General features: G+C 41.2%; 1 protein-coding gene across 1 annotated transcript; it reads left to right on the plus strand.

The window, feature by feature from the left end:
- Positions 1 to 183: 183 nt before the first annotated feature.
- LOC130180546 (transmembrane protein 87A-like) lies at positions 184 to 10,832 on the plus strand. The gene is made up of 20 exons (XM_056394121.1): positions 184 to 342; positions 1,594 to 1,651; positions 1,973 to 2,070; positions 3,672 to 3,788; positions 3,890 to 3,937; positions 4,077 to 4,118; positions 4,292 to 4,418; positions 4,533 to 4,594; positions 4,930 to 5,113; positions 5,227 to 5,326; positions 5,435 to 5,528; positions 6,450 to 6,521; positions 6,654 to 6,762; positions 6,928 to 6,986; positions 7,087 to 7,190; positions 7,276 to 7,352; positions 8,125 to 8,189; positions 8,282 to 8,334; positions 8,682 to 8,712; positions 8,868 to 10,832. Exons 1-20 carry the CDS (start codon positions 241 to 243, stop codon positions 8,907 to 8,909), a joined length of 1,644 nt encoding a protein of 547 aa, XP_056250096.1. The 5' UTR covers positions 184 to 240; the 3' UTR covers positions 8,910 to 10,832.
- Positions 10,833 to 11,492: the final 660 nt, after the last annotated feature.

Below are 11,492 nucleotides of genomic sequence, written 5' to 3' on the forward strand. Positions count from 1 at the left end.
CTGTATATCTATTGTAATTATTTAAAAAAATAGGAAAAAAATAGGAAAAAAATTTAAAAGTTATAAATAAATAAAAATGTAAAAGAAAAATAAATAAATAAATAAAATTAAATAAATAAAAAAATCACATTACTGACACACATATGTTCTGCCCTCTAGCGACGACGGCGGGAACTACAACGAGAGGCGCCCCGGAACTGGAGGAGGATACGGGTGGTCTGACCTGTAGTAGATGCACAAATGAAGATGCCAGATGCACGTCCGCTATGTCTGCTGCTTTTTGCGTCAGTTTTGCGCCCCGGGACAGCGGCAGAGGTCTCCGTGTGGAACGTGATCAACTCGGTCAGTTTTTGCGCCTGCAGCATACGCGTTGTTTCGGGGTTATTACACTGTGTGTGGGGCTAAATGTGACCGGGGCTGTAGCTGTTAGCCGAGGGTAGCCAACTAGCCCCCTGGGCAACCCTTCAGTCCGCTGCATGCTACCTGTCAGACGCATTCATGCTCTTCACAGCTCTGCTTTCACCAGTCTTGACAGAATATTATTAATTTAAAAACCGATCGTAGCGTCATCTTCTTCTGGCATATGACACCGTGAAACTGACATGATACCGGTGGCGTTTAGTAAAAGCCACGACACAGTGTTATTTTACAGATGTCAGCTCTAAGATAAGAGGAGTTAAACCGGTTATTACCTCCGTGCAAAACAGAAAACACAACCATTAAAATGACTGTACTTAATCCTGAATGATTTTATTTAATTACACAGAATAAGATACGAACTATTATGTCTGAAAAGTGCAGCTCAACCTCTCTGTCATGTTGTTGTCAGGGTAATATATTTATTTATTTATTTCTTTAATCTTTATTTAATCAGGCAGTCTCATTGAGAATAAAATCTCTTTTCCAAGAAGCAGAACACACAACAAAACTACACAATAGAAGAAAATAACAAACAAAGAATTGGCAAAAAAAACATTTACAATAGTCATTAAATACATCAAATAATAGACATTTAAAATCTAAATGGGAAATGTAAGACTCAAGTGTCAACGGGCGATTGTACTTGTCTGCACTGTTGTGGTTATAATAATGTTAATTAATCCTCTCTGTAGGTAATTGATCGGATAATTGATTGAATAATGAACCACCTACAGATGTGGCCACAGTCTGCAGCTGTGCACCGGCAAAAATATGTGTTTTTGTTTATTATAATGTGTCTCGTTGTCTTGTCGTTTACAGGGATCAGGGAAAAAGCTGGGTTAGATATCCAGACATTTAATCCAGGAAACTTCCTATCTAGCAGCACAGTTTGATGTGTATGTGCATGTGTTTTGTGGATCTATTAACGCTGTGTGGCAGATTTAATCTCTTTGCTGTAAATTTAACGGTCTGTGATTGCGTTTGCAAAATTGATACTGTTACAGTAGCTTGACAGCATCTTTTTCTTTTATACTCTGTCATCTGAGAGGCTGTAAATATAATCTAACAATTATTAAAATGCAGTTTGGACTAATTGGCTGGTTGATAATATAAAAGAAATGAGAAATGATCCCAAACAGCAGCCGGTTGAATCGTCTCTTTTTTTTTTTTCAGACACAAGATGCCGTGTTTCGGAAAACGCTGTACGCCAACACCACCATCTTCATGAAGTGTAAGCAGCCTTTCCATCATGAATTATCTTTTCCCTCCCTTAAAACAGTGTTGGACCTGTGCTGATGATTTTGCCCTGAAAACACAAAGTGAACAGAATCAGTTTTTCTTTCTCTGGGGTGATTTTATTTATTGAATGAAGTCGTTTTTTATTGACAAACCCATAACACTGTGAAACAGGGAGAGATGCTGATTTAAAATAGACCAGGATGCAATGCTGCAACACGACGTGGGGAAGTGTTTCCAGCAGGTGGCGGGGCCGAAGGCTTTAACATCGTCTCATGATCCAGAGCCTCTCCCTCTTTCCTCTCTCTCTCTGCAGTCCAGGGTGACCCGGCGTCATGTGAGAGGAACCTGGCGTTCAACATCAGCTGGTACCTGCGCTCCTCTGTTTGCTATAACGAAGTCTTTAACACACCGGTGAGTGATGACTGTTCTCTCAGGGTTCAATATAAATGTCACATGCACGACACTCACTTTATTTTAAAACCTGAAAGTCTCCGATCATCGATTTTAGTCGTTGTTCTCTCATATTAAACTTGAAGCTGTGTGTTTGCTTCATGGGTTTTTCTGCAGGAAACACAAGTTTATCTTCATCTTCAAGCTTTCAAGCACATTTCTTTTTGCCAAATTTTCACTCTTGAAAACTTCAGAGTGTGTTTGGTTTCACATTTAGCATCAACAGTTCTGTCAGTCAGAGCAGCTGCTGCGCTCCTTTTCTTTAAGTAGCTTCACGTCCTTCTTTGTCCGGAAGCGTCTCAAACTCAGCTGCTGCTTTCGGCTTTGATGCACTTCACCTTGTCACCGTCGGCCTTGAAGCGCGTGGTCAAAAAAAGCGAGGACGTATCGAGGTCACCTGGACCCCGATCAGGGCTTTTTTTTTTTTCATTCACATGCATTTGGAAAATGTCAGTGTCGACTCCTTTCAGCCTCAAAACGCTCCTGTGAAGCAGGTAGAGCAGCGAGATGAGAGCAGCTGACATTGTTTTCTTCTTTGTTCCTCGCTGTCTGGCAGATGTCAAGAAGATAGTGAGCGCACAAAAAAAGAAAAAGTATAGCAATACAGTTTAAAAAAAAAAAACAAAAAACGTATTAGTTGGAGCCAAGTATTTCACTTGATCATTCAAACATTTACTCATGTGCACTGACGAGCTAATGTGTGGCTCAGATGTGCAGCTTTGCCATAAATCAGCAGCAAAGTGCGCCACATGTTCTGTCAGTATTTATTTCACTGTGTTTACCTGCCAGAACTCTGTTGTTGAAGCGTTGTCAGACACTGGATTTAGATTTTCCCCCTTTTCTTTTTTTTCCTTCTCTGCTCAGACAGAAATCACATGCTCGTCAGCTGTGTTTCTGTTGATAAACTTGTGTCTTATTTTGTCTGTGTTTTAGACTTCCAGTGAAGTGTGATGGGTGGAAGGGTCAGGCAGTATTTTTCTTCATTCTTCCACATTGTTCTCTGGTGTTTACCTGTTGATTTAACTGCTGCTCCAGCTGTTTGCAGCCTCGTGCGCTGTCACCACATCGTTGTTGGACGCAGCTTTTACTCACAGCAGGTTTATAAAGTCAAGATTTTATACATTTATATATATATATTGTGATCAGTTATTTATTCCATAATGGAAAGGAAGCAGCACTGGATATTACTGGATGGACGAAACATATGTGAAATGTAGTAAGTCAAATGTGCTAGTATATTGTGAGCTCTCCTAGCTCCATCTACAAGCATGTAAAGAGAAAAATAATAATAATTAAGTAATAATAATAATTACATAATATAAACAAACAGGAAAAAAGAGAAAGTAAATAGTAAATAATAATGTATGCAGTTTTAAAATTCCTTATACATTATGAATTTTAGATATTTCTATTTCTTAAACTGTGTTCCTCTGCATTAATATCTACATATATGATATACACTAAAATGAGGTATTCAGCAACGTTATGAAATTTGTTATATGAATGAACTGACTACACATTTTCAGTAATTTTCCCTCCCTTTTTTCCTCTTCTCTCTGCAGGACAGCAAAGCAAAGAACATGTTAGGAATGGACCACATGCTGAAGGACGGCTGGAGCGGCTTCTACAGTCAGGGCTACATGTACTTCGAGAACTGCTCCTCCCTCTTCTTACCCAAGGTTTGTCCTGGGTTGCGTTCAGGAACCCCTTTGTAAAAATGTTAATTTCAGTTATTTTTGCTACATATATGTGCGTTTCTTTGCTCTCTCCTCTCACCTAGGTTTATTATACCGACTTCAACCCATATCAGCCCCTCACCAGCCCAAAGGTGAGTCACTGATCCAGCGTGTCCAGTGTGAATCTAATTTGACTTTATTTTTTTTTACGCTAACACAAAAACTTTCTTTTTTATTTTTAAATTTGTTTGTGTGTTCATCTGAAAACGACGTTCTCTTTGTTCCGTTCAGAGCGAGCCGTCAAACCAGAGCCTCATTTGGCCCGACAAGCCGGTAAGACTTCAAACAAAGAAGAAAGGAGAAGAAATGTCTGTGTTTGTTCCAAAGGTCGTGTCAGAGCCCGGAAACTTTCTGATCTGGCTGATATTTTTTTTTTTTTTTTTTACGTGTGAAGTTAAGTAGAAGTTAAACTGAGCGCACAAACTTATTTTTGTTTTGTTTTGCAGGATATCAGTGCAGTGGCCAAAGCTTGGGAGGACAGTCCCTATCTGTTCATAGTCAAAGTGCAGCCTTTGTACCGTGGAGTGGAGGATGAAGACTTCGGAGCGGAGCAGCTCAACTTCGCTTTCACAAGTGAGAAAAAACATCATTTATTTCACCTCAGGAGCTTCAGGGAAACTGGTTGAAGAAATGAAAAGAAATGAAAGTGTCAGCAGAAGTGACTTACTTCAGTTTTCTCTCCCCCAGTGAAAGTAGAGATGAAGGGGCCACATGACTACTCCTCTCCGGCTGACTGGCCTCACATGATGGTATGTGCGATAAGAGCTGAGTGGACAGATTTAAATCAGAAACACAAACAGTATGATCACTGTCTGGAGCAAACAGAATAGTTTTCAAATTGAAAACCTACAGAATATTTAACAAAAGAAAAACTCCAACAACTAGTTTCTGAAGCTTTCAACCGCATGTGGTGGGCTTCCTCCGCGGATGGAGTTGCTCAGATGGTGGAGTACATGTGGTTAAAAGGCTTCAGAGACAAGTGAGTTAGACTTTGGGGTTGAGATTGTCGAAGTTTCAAACGTCTCACGGCCTCAAGAGCAGAATATCAGTGTTGACCTGTGCGTCTTCCCTCTGTGCGTCACAGTTCTTCATGGTCATGTGCATCGTGTACGTGCTGTTCGGCGCTCTCTGGCTCTTCTGGTGCGCCTGCTACTGGAGGGATCTGCTGCGGATTCAGTTCTGGATCGGCGCTGTCATCATCCTGGGCATGCTGGAGAAAGCTGTGTTTTACTCAGAGTACCAGAGCATCCGGTACAAAGGAGACTACGGTCGGTCGATTTTATACGTTTCTCCTTGTTTGTGTCGATGTTTTTTTTTTTTTTTTTTTTTTGCTTGAGTCTGTTATAATCATTATTTTGTTTGTGTGTTTTTCTCTTCACAGTTCAAGGCGCTGTGATTTTTGCTGAGCTGCTCTCTGCACTCAAAAGATCTTTAGCCCGAATCCTGGTGCTCATCGTCAGCCTCGGATATGGCATCGTCAAGTAAGTTCACTCACCGTTCTTCTTTCATTTTTAGCATTTTAAGATTGACAGTTTTTCCCAAGAGCTGCATTTAAAAAGGAATTAAAACCGACCTGTGTTCTCGTGCAGACCCAGGCTGGGTACCACAGTGCACCGACTGGTAGCTGTTGGGCTTCTCTACCTGCTTTTCTCCTCTGTGGAGGGTGTGCTGAGGGTGACGGGTGTAAGTGTCAACGATTCTCATCCTTTAATATTTGTGTTTTTTAAACTACTTGGAGAAACACATGCCTCATGTCTCAGATGTCCTTGATGTGACCCCTCTCATCAGATCAGTAATGATGTACAGATGCTTTTTAGACATATGCAAGTCATAAAATCACATGTCATTATTTGCATTTTCTTTTTATTTTCTTAGTCGCTCACTAAAACACAGCGAAACAAATTGATTGTTGAAGTTATAAAACTTCTAATCCGAAGGTTTCACTCCTGGTTGACTTGGCGACACCTGAGGTTACCGTGGTAACTGCTAGTGCAGTTTAATACTACAGCAAATACTTGTTTAGCAGCTACAGAAATGTGACAGAGGAGCAGCTGCTGTATCTGTTTGCAGAGCGGCCAAAGAAACACACTTTGTTTTTCACTAAAAAAGTCGGTTTTACCACGATCGATACGAGAATTGTTGCCTAGCGCAGCTTTCAAGGCATTCTGTATAAATAAGTTTGATTTGAGCGGGGGAGGGAGGGGGGAGGGAGGGGGAGGGAGAAGGTTATGCAGGGATTCAGTCTCCGGGAGGCAGGCAAGTGATGATAATAAGGAATGACAAATTTGATCTGAGAGTGATTCTCAAACGCAGCCAGAGACGCTGCAGCGAGTTCAAACAGTCATGAAAACACAAAGTTACACCGAACAAACAGGAGATAAGAGAGACAGGAGGAAGAGTGGAGGGAGCCGACGGAGTTGGGTGGGTGGACGCGTTTTGTCGGGAGGCCAGAGACGTAAATCTCAACGCGAGGCTTATCTCACGTTACTTCCTGTGTGATGAAGTAATTCTCCTCCCTCTCAGCACTGTTTGCTCTCTGCCGAGCGTGGTCCCATCTGTAAACTCTCTCTCTCTCTCTCTCTCTCTCTCTCTCTCTCTCTCCAGGGTTTCTATGGTACGGTCGCCCTGGTGGCTAATCTCAGCCTCTCCCTCATCGACTCCTGTGTCATGTGGTGGATATCCTTTAACCAAGCAGCCAACATGGCGCCGGGATTTGCATTTTTTTTCAGAGGCTTTTCGCACACATGAGCCTTTAATTATTCTTATTCCAACATAATACGCGGCACGTTCTCCTTAATTTGCATCCACATTTTCATCAGTCTGTCTCAAACCACTCGTCTGTTGAAGCTGCGCAGAAACGTGGTGAAGCTGTCTCTGTATCAGCACTTCACCAACACTCTCATCTTCTCTGTCGTGGGTGAGTTACAGCCATGTGCTGTCAATGATTACAGCAGCTCCGGGGTGAGAGCAGGAAACGAGACTTCCTGTTAGTTTGTTCACTTGTGGAGAGTTGGATAGAGTTCCATGTGCTTGTTTCTTAGCATTCGCATACTGTTTATGAAGCCGGTGTTTGTGTCCACAGCTTCCATCATCTTCATCATCTGGACCACCAAAGTCTTCCAGCTGGTCGACTGCCAGACGGTCGGTTTGTTTTTCTGTCACTGATCGATTGTCGTGTTGCTTTTCCGTTTCCTGTTGATACAGAGATGAAAAGTGAACGTGATTTTTTTTTTCTCCGCAGGGTTGGAGGGACTTATGGGTGGACGACGCTTTCTGGCGTCTCCTGTTCTCCACCATCCTGCTGGTCATCATGGTGCTGCTGCGGCCCTCTGCCAACAGCCAGAGGTCAGAGTCAGATCTGGAGCTGGGGGGAGCTGGGGGGGGGCTGGATCTGTGATATACACGGTTAACATGTTCTGTTTGCTCTTAGGTTCTCCCATTCCCCTCTGATTGATGACGATGATGAAGAGGAGGAGGCCAAGGAGCCCATGCTGAATGAAGCTTTTGGTAAGAGAGCAGCTTTTCCGTCACGAGGGGTCGTCCAGGAGGAGCTCATTAGTGAGGACCCCTGCGTCAGACAGTGTTTGGAATACAAACACATGAAACAGCCTGTTGCTTTAGTACCGTTCAGATCTCCACGACAACCGTAGAAATATTGTGTAAATTGACTTTTAAGCAAAGGGCGTAGGGTCGGGTTCAACATTTGTAGGAACCCTACCACCGTCCATATATAAACCTACGCCCAGGCTTTTATGTGCATTCTGTCCATATGTAAATCACGAGCTTTAGAAACCCTCCGTGCACCAGCTAACACTTAAACACTGTAGATCCCAGAGCCTGAAGAAGAGCAGGCGCAGTTTTCCTCGTGTTTGTCACATCGGCGCTAAATGTAGGAAACACCTTCACACTCACGGCCTTTTTTTTTTTCCCAACATCTGTCTTCTGTTTTCTTAATTGCTCCTTATTTATCCAAATCCACTCATCTGCGAATAATCTGCGTCTTGCTCACAGCTCACCTCAGATCCTCTGAAGACGACCTCACCGGGCGGGACGTCGTGTTGTGTAACCCCGTGCTACTGAGGCCGTGATCTAAATCTGTTCATCACGCAGACATGTGGAGAACATATTCGTTTAGAGAGCTTCACCTCATGATCATATAATAGTATAAATGGAAAATGTAGTAACCTGGTTATGTTATAATCGTGTCACTGGACAAGGGGCTTTTATGTGATCTCAACTGGCTCTTTTTGTTGTTGTTGTTGTTGTTGTTTTTATCCAGAGGGAATGAAGATGAGAGGTTCAAAGCCTGACGCTAACGGCTCCCAGAAACTGTTGAGTAAAGAGGTGCGTTGACATCATCTCTCTTCTTTTATTGTTTTTTTTTCCCTCCATACATAATTTAATCATTTTGCATTCCTAAACTCTGTTTTTGCCAGGATGAAGACCTAAAATGGGTCGAGGAGAACATTCCTACAACTGTCGCTGATGTGTAAGTAGTAAATTTGGTTTTGAGACACTGAGCTGACACTCGCAGGGACAGACTCTGTAAGGTCAAAATATCCCATAATGCCTTCACATTGCAGCCTTGTGCCACACACACACACACACACACAGTATCACCTTTCCTGGAATTTGTCAGGGAGTAAGGTGCTGGATTAAAACTGTAATCCTTTTTTAATATGTCATCTCATCTCAGTTTGTGTAAATGTGTTATTGTCGCTTGCAGCACCATCATCGAGGACGTTTAAGACTAGAGAGATACAGTTAATAATCACACAGCACAATACCTTCAGTATCTCCTTCTCTAATCTCTCACTGCTTCGTCTCTCCACACAGAGCTCTGCCTGTCATGCTCGATGAAGAAGAGGTAAAGGCTCCTTTTACTTTCCCCTTCCAGCCCCGTGATTTCAGTCGCATTTCTGTCTGTTTAAAACGCCCCCTGGCGGTGATCGCTACTGTCGCTATCATCCTACACAATCACCCCACTGAACGTGCATTAATCTGCGTTCCCCCTTCTTACAGGAAATCCTGAAAACCAAGATGGAGAGATCCAAAATGGAGTAGAAAATAAATGGGAGGACGAAAAGAAAGCAATATCACTGAGGCAGCGATGAATGCGTTCTGAGTGATGTGATTACCAAAAAAAAAAAAAAAAAATGTGGGCAAAGGCAACTGTTCTCTCCAGACACTTTAATTATTTAATTCTATCTCACAGATATTCTGTAATACCTTAATAAGCTCAAAGAAGCATGATAGTGTGTTATATTCAGGCGGTATTGTGCGACTCTTGAGTTGGATGATATCTGGACCGGCAGAGCATTTTGATAAATATTTTATTTGTTTCAAAGACGTTTCTTCTCGGCTGAAATCAAGCAGAAAACTGGGCATTTTACACAATGCTCTTATGAAAAATGGAATATTTATCACAATCCTACCCTGTGGTTTTAGATTAATAACAGTATTTAATGGGTCATGTGGTTTCTTAAGGGTTAGAGAACCGGGGTGAGGATGAAATAAGTTTCCCCCCACCCGCTTCACTCCAGCAACTCCATGGGTCAGATTTGTAGGAATGTGAGCACTGATTTGATTTTGATCTGTTCAGGTACAAATCGTGATTCTTGGCGCTCGTCTCAGCCAAGATGTCAGATATTGTTATGCACGGAGGGGAAAACGCATACTGAAAACACCAAGTCATCGTGCACAGTAAGAGATTATATTTTTTTGCCGGCACAGCGTCCTGACACTTGAGATGTGAGAGACGTGCTGCGCTAGGAAACTAAATGTAAAAAGAAAATTGCTGTTTTCAGCATGTGTTTTATTGTGTCACATATTTAATAGGTGAAATTATGACGTACATTTAATATTCCAATAAGCAAGCAACTGAATGATACGATTAATCATTTAGCCAGATGATTATTTTTAATGTTTTTATCCAGCCATTGAACATTTCCTGAACCAATAAATGATAAACGTGTGTCTTATTGTTAACTCATAACTAACACTTTGTTTTCTGGCTAACTGAGTAATCTTGAACGTAGAAATTCAGTATATCTGTCAGTGTTACTGTATGTGAACACGGCTGCATCAGCGAATATCGACACCTGAAGCGGATCCCAGGTGTCGGAGGGGAAAACGTGCTACTTCTGTGTTTTAGGTGTAAACTGGGAACACACCGTCTTCTGGGCTGGGGGAATGTAATGATCTCTTCTCTGAGATGTCATTGTTACTCTGTAGTGTTGGTTATTTTTAAGCTTTTACTGACAAATGAAAGACCGCATAGTCCTCAGTGGGGAAAAATGTATGACCCTAATACATTTTCTTCCAGACGTGTTTTCAAGAATAAGTAGTCATAAGTCTACATTTTAAGGTATGTTTATTTTAATCTCTATAAAAAGTAAAATTTTGTAGCTTCTCACTTGACAGCAGTGATTTTAGGTCCACTTAATATCAGCAAAGTGAAACCTTTTTCAGTTACTTAGTCACAGAATCCATTGATAAGCCTTGTGGACGTGGTGTTGGCCTAAATTCAAATATACATGTGACTGAGAATATGTATGTAATCTTTTCTCACTCGCCCTCCACTGACTAGGCCAATTGTATTTAGGTCTTCACTCAAATTCAGTAGAACAGGGTAGTTTTTTAAAAAATTGCTGTACATGATAAATTCATATCTTTCATTTCACCACAAGTACAGATTTCTTTTGAGCCTCTCCCATTCACACCACGAATAATCTTCTGCCTTAAATGGCAGAATCACAGTATATCCCGTCCTTGTGCAATCTACTGCAATATATGTGGATATTCTAAATTCCTTAATTTATGTTTTTTTTATATATATATATTTGTCCAAGTCTTGTTGAGGATATTTTATTTCAGAGAGACACTAAAGCCCAATTTCTGGATGTGAGTTTGCAATGTAATGTGAAGCTGACGATATTGTATGGCTTTTTGCGTATGTCTTGCTAATAAAATTTATATTGAAATATCCTTTAAGATGTCAGTTTTTATGTGTAGGCTTTAGGCCTTTTTAAGCATATTGTCTTTGGAACTGTTGTATGACTTTTAAACGTTTTTCAGTTCTTAGAGATGAAACACATTGAGAAAAAAAAGACTGACTTCTAACCATGAATTAAAAAGTAGTTTTTGATAAATGTTAAGGTCTTCTTTATGCACTTTAATTCTTTTTTTTAATTAAATGAGTCATTAAGATTGAAAGCAAAAGTGTAATAAACTGTTAGATTTCTTCAAAACAACCAACTTTGGAGTTCTACTGCTGCGTCACACTCCAACGTAGAGAAATGGTTGAAACGTTAAACGGGTCACATGACTTGAGACTCTTTTGGGTTAAATTGGTATTTCGACAACTATTGTGGTTCACACAAAATCACAGTTTACGTTTTGTGTAATTTTTTAGAGCGTTTCAGACTTTGTAATGGGTGTGTATTGCACAGAATGTTTCAGAGCTAGAGTGGATGACATCATCGCTAGAGTGGATGACATCATCGCTAGAGTGGATGACATCATCGCTAGAGTGGGAGAAGCTCTAGAACTCCACTGAAAAAAATCTGTGTAACTCCTCGCGGCCACATATTTCAGTCTTCACACATGCCCGTATATTTTAAACTATTGCGTATTCCTGGCTCTGTA

This window comes from Seriola aureovittata, chromosome 13, assembly GCF_021018895.1.
Source record: "Seriola aureovittata isolate HTS-2021-v1 ecotype China chromosome 13, ASM2101889v1, whole genome shotgun sequence".
NCBI classification, from domain to species: Eukaryota; Metazoa; Chordata; class Actinopteri; order Carangiformes; family Carangidae; genus Seriola; species Seriola aureovittata.